We start from the raw sequence: 5520 nt of genomic DNA on the forward strand, positions 1-5520 counted from the left end.
TGTTTGGCTCAGTCACTCATGAGTGTATGGAGCTGGCTAATTCACCTGGAAACCTTGCAACCTTTGTTCTTAATTTTATCATTAATTTCCTTATCATTTGTCTGTTTATGTGTTTCCTTTTGTCTCTCACAAAAAGATGATTCTAACCTGTCCTCACTAGTCGTATTGCTTCGGCAGTCTATATTGATTGATTTATATTTTTACACATACCTTAATGTTATAAGCATGAATGTTAATAAGCAAATATTAATGTTGCTCTCTTTTTGGCAGGAATGCTCAAAAATTTGTCATCATTTATCAAACCTCCAGAACTTGCACTCTTTACTTTCTTCTTTAAAATATGAAAATAGCAATCCTATACGTGACTCATGATTTTTATCTTACAAAAATATTCACTTGAATGAAAACATGACTTCTGTTGTCATACGCCAAAAATAAGTCGCACTGTCGCTAGACTGACATGCCCATGGAATGTCTGTGATTTTTTGGTCATGGAATAGCTTTGCTGTCATTATCTGTCATATTTATTTTTATCACTTCAAATCAGTAAATGTCACATAAATGTGTCGCTAATGTAACTGCATCACTGGGTTCTTCTTGGCCTAAAAACTTATTCTCTCTCTTGCGCAAGATCTTGCAGTTATTCAGTATTTAAAGTGATTTTGAATGCCCATGTAAAATGTTGTTATAATGCAGTCTTTGTAAATGTCAAAAATACACTTGAGCAGCCGCAGTGAATTGAATTCAATGTTGACGTTCTCTTCAATCTTTGCTTAATTTCAAACCATCGATAAAGACTGACACTGGTGGCTATACTTCAGAGGTATTGAAAATAGTAAATGTTGGGTAAATGCGTGTCCGTGAATCTTGGCTATCGCTCGGATGTACTTCGGGCATTGCATGTTCATGTTGTCATAATCAAGTTTGAAAGTTCAACTGATAGCACTAGTTCTTATGGCCTGCCAACTTTTGTCTTCACTCGGCATGATCATGCATCACATTAAATAAGAACTATGTATTCAAGTTTGCCAGCTCTATTCTATATGTACAGTTGTTCGCCGTGTGTGTGTTTGTTGTGATGGAAGACTACAGTTTTGCTAATGGACTGTATGTTGTCTATTTATAAGAAGAGCTAATTGTCGTGTAAATGAACATTGTAATGATCGCTATACATACAGCTACGTACAGTGCTATACAGTAGGACCACGTTTTGTTTTTTGTTTACATGAATAAATCTGTTAAAATCGTCACAGACTGTGCAAAGCACCTTGCAATGTAGATACTGTCAGAATAGATTGATCATATTCCAGACATGTACTATTTGATTCATTGAAGAGTGCTGGAGCGGAGTAGCTTATCATTTGATTACTATTTGCAGATTTGAGCAGATCTAAGAGCGCAATGACAATGGGAAAACAGCCGTTAGTACCCCGTAGCAAGCGTTTGTCTAATCCAGGTGATGCAGCTCGTGCCATTGTACTTGACACAAATGACCGTGGCTTTCAGCAATACCAGAAATCTGGTGGCATGTCAATAGCCGACAGGATGAGAAAATTCACTTAGCCGATAATGTTCAGTCTTTCTAAGCGGGGGGGGGGGCATAATGATCGTTTCTAAAAATTAACCTTTTATAGTTTTGATATGTATTTATGTTATTTTGTGTTCATCTGTATGCTATGCTATTCTGTATACTGCAGCACGTGCGTATCGGTAGTTACATTCATAATTCATACCTACATTTCAGTATTCACCTTAGATCGTTTGCTTGACAATATATTTTTTTTTGCAGTTCTATTATGCATAAAATTCCTTTTGCATAAAACTAAATGATAATCGTTCTTGTTGTACACTGATCCTCTTTTTAGTTATCTGATGTACCTAGCACACTTCGAACTTAAGCTTTTAATAACAGCAGAAATAAAATGCAGATTTAAAAACTCCATCATTTTTTGGTTTGGCTATACGCATGATCTCCAGATGACTTTTGTAACACAAAGCTCGGAGAATTAACATTATAAATAAGCTTAAAATAGTGTTTATGGATGACAGATTAGGTTTACATTGCAATGCCATCAAGGCAGCTTTCCATGAATACCTTTAAAAAAAGCTCAAAACAGCTTTGTAGCTATATGTAGAAGCTTGGAAAGTTAGGGAAGTGATCGGAATAGTCAATTCTCTGAATTGACTATTCTCAATTCCATTTTAGGGTAAACCATAAGGGTTGACAAACTTGCCCAATGCTTTGAAGCATAGAGTTGGTGGGAACTGTATTTGATCAAACTGTCCATTTATAGGGCATCGACCAAGTAATTATTGGATTGCATGAGTACTCCCCATTATTCTGCCTATAGACTTAGAGTCATCAAACATCCAATGCATACCTGGTACACCTCTCGTCGATTTCACTAGAACCTATGCCGCTGCAACGTTTCCCCTTCGAGCACCGACCTATTAAAACTGTTGACATTAAATTGCTCGTGTAGCCTTTGAAACTTCAATAAAACTTGATTTTGCTGGAGGGGAGCTGGTATTACCCTAGAGAAGGTCTCTTACTGTGAGGAGAACTTTTTGTTAGGGCTTTCTCAATAGCATTGGTCAGGTTCATATTTTGACCTAGGATGTGGAAAAGGGCTAAACGCCCTATTTGAACAGCCTGCTGCTGAGATGTATGATTAGAATTATTATATTACCTTAGGCATCAAGCTGTGCTTCAGATAGTTCTGGAGCAACTGATAGCTTATTAAAAACATTAAAACATGCATTACTTTCAGATAGCCACTTAGTAATTGAAGTCAAATCTGTATAGAGAAAATAGGAGGCTTGCCTAGATCGATGTATATTTATACATAAACTAATGTAAGTACAAATCAGTCCAAAGCATGTACATGTATGCAGGCACTTATAACGTTGACTTTTTCACTAACAAGGATATAAAACAGCTCAATGCTCTTGATTATGTGCAAGCCTTAAAACTTAGACAGATGAAAATAGCGTGGATGAAGATACATACAGTGAAAAGTAATTATCACACTAACCTTCCTTAGTGCCATTTTGTGAAGTAGAGCGCAAGTGGGAAGGGACGAGAAAAGTTGGAGACCCCGTTGTTTGTCATTTATGTTTCCACATAGGGTATGTATTGCTGCAACAGGCTTTGGCAAGAGAGTGTCGATGAATCAACGGATTATGATGGTAAAGCAAACAGTAGTTTGTCAGGAAACCAAAGCAATACAGGATTCTGGCTACTCAATGTCTTGGCGTGGACCACAGTTCATAGATGACTGATGTGTAGCCGTTCTGGCAATAAGATTGCTTCACAAACTACCAAAAGTTGCAGTGCCACAAAGATAATGAACACAAAAACTATTGAAGTGTTTAAAAAGGCAATATCTTTATTTATTGACTTGAGTTTATACTTTTATTGTCTACACATATATTGAATGACATTGGGTTTATTCTGACATAAAATGGCTTTTATTCTAAAAACAAAATGTGAAAAATAATCTTACCATCGTCAAGATTTTTCTGGTGAAAACCTTTAATAACATATAACAGACATTGAAGATGTTTTACATTCTGCTTCTTTGTGTTTTAGTTAAAAATTTTAATAGCATCACATTGATATTTTGTACGAATAGTTACTGTAGCCTATAGACTAAACCACCAAATAATATTTTTAGGTCTCTTAAATTTTTGCCTTTTTCTGTGGATCCACCCAAAGTGTCTTCCAAACATACATAAGCATAGTTTGGCTTCACAATTTGCAAATATATAAATATTAGACACCTACTTTTCTTATAATTTGTGATATATATTGAGCGCTGCTAGGATTTTGTTGTATTATACAAATAGTTTTATGAACCTTGAAGGTTTGCCAAAAACAGATTTGTGTAAGAGTGTCGAAAACAAAAATTTCACCAAATAGTTTTAACAAGAGACTAACAGAAATATTTTACAAACTCTTAACTTTCTCTAGTTAGGTTGACTGTGTATATACATGTATATTTATATATTGAACGCTAGTGGGAGGCTCCTGAGAAGGTCAATAAGAATGACCGTGCTACGTTCCTCCTAAACTTCTACATTCATTCTGACAGCCGTGTCTTGGTAAACTAACCAGATATTATAGTGTTGGCCAAAGATAACAAGAGGACTACCATATTAAATATCACAGTTTCTCATGACTACAATATAAGCAGAAAAGGAAAGGAAAAAGTAAAAAAATATGTCTCATTTGAAGAGGAGCTTGTCCAACTACTCATCCAAATACCAACAACAATCAACACGAGTGATTTGAAGAAAAGCACGCAATTGAGAGCGGGTAAGATCTTGAGACGAGTGCTCAAACTCCCATGACTCTGGTGAGAGAATGATAAAATTTCTCACATATACATATCCAGTTTTAAATTATACACAAACCTAACATTGTTACTTTAAACAAAAGATGTGAACTTGTTTCAATGTGTAGACACGCTGTTAAATTTCTTTTGAACATTTATAATGCTCAACTTTCAAACGTCTAAATTGTGAAGCTTTATTTCATTATAGATGGCTTATAATTACATCGCTTGCTAATTTTCATCTTACATATCAGTGGTGCTTTTAGGTGTTGTCACACCAATGCTTTTATTTCCATCTATATATAAGAGGCTTTTAGTGCAAACAATTCTATCTGATGATTATTGCTTTGTAATATGAAACTATTAATAATAAAATTGTTTTAAACTTGACTCTAATTTTACATCACTCTATTTTAATTTTGAGTACTTGCATGCAAAAAACTGTAAATAATACATCCATTGTATGTTACAGCGTATGCACTTTTTGTCGATATATATTTGCGTTTGAATATCTTGTACGTAATATATATTATGTGTACAATGTATGTAGTATGCATATGACATATATAGGATTTACATCTTACATATGTAATATAAATACATTCACATGATATGTTAATGTATGTATTATAGGCGTGTGTTGTAGTTTATTTTTTCAGACAAATTCAAAATTTAATGTATTTTAAAACAGTCTAAGCAAGCTGTCAGACCATTCCAGATGGCAATGTATTGCTATATGCAAAATTTTCGACTCGACTTGTCAAACCTTCTCTACTCCAACAATGGAATGCGCTACAATCCATGTGTACTCAACCACATTGAATTACTACTTCAAGTCTGCAATGTGATTCTAAATACAGCTTGCATTAAATGGAACGCTTTATTCAATTTAGCCAATGGGGGGCTCACAATTTCCTTTTCTCGACATCGCCAAATCATTGGTAGTTCATGTAGACTGTGTTCTAAATACTGCTGAATATGTGGCACCACATAAATTTGTTAACATGCAGTAGCCTTGCGCAAAGCCAATATTTCTGATAAACAACTTGGAGAAGAGAGAGAAGTCACGCTAAGCAGATCTATATTTAAGGAAGCGAAACACATAATATATTTCACACTATACAAGACAGTCGTAGTTGGCAGGACAGAGTGAACACATATTGCACAGACATTTTATGTAATC

General features: G+C 34.9%; 1 protein-coding gene across 4 annotated transcripts in view; it reads left to right on the plus strand.

The window, feature by feature from the left end:
• Positions 1-1932, plus strand: part of LOC137399565 (putative leucine-rich repeat-containing protein DDB_G0290503) — a 65731-nt gene extending 63799 nt beyond the window's left edge. For 3 of the 4 annotated variants that reach the window (XM_068085745.1, XM_068085757.1, XM_068085750.1), the window contains one exon: positions 1379-1932. In XM_068085745.1, coding sequence (XP_067941846.1) covers positions 1379-1563 — 185 coding nt within the window. In that variant the 3' untranslated portion in view covers positions 1564-1932. The remainder of the gene's footprint in view (positions 1-1378) is intronic. The other variant, XM_068085764.1, reaches the window with a different exon arrangement.
• The last annotated feature ends 3588 nt before the right edge of the window (positions 1933-5520 follow it).

The sequence above is a fragment of the Watersipora subatra genome, chromosome 1 (genome assembly GCF_963576615.1).
Source record: "Watersipora subatra chromosome 1, tzWatSuba1.1, whole genome shotgun sequence".
NCBI classification, from domain to species: domain Eukaryota; kingdom Metazoa; phylum Bryozoa; class Gymnolaemata; order Cheilostomatida; family Watersiporidae; genus Watersipora; species Watersipora subatra.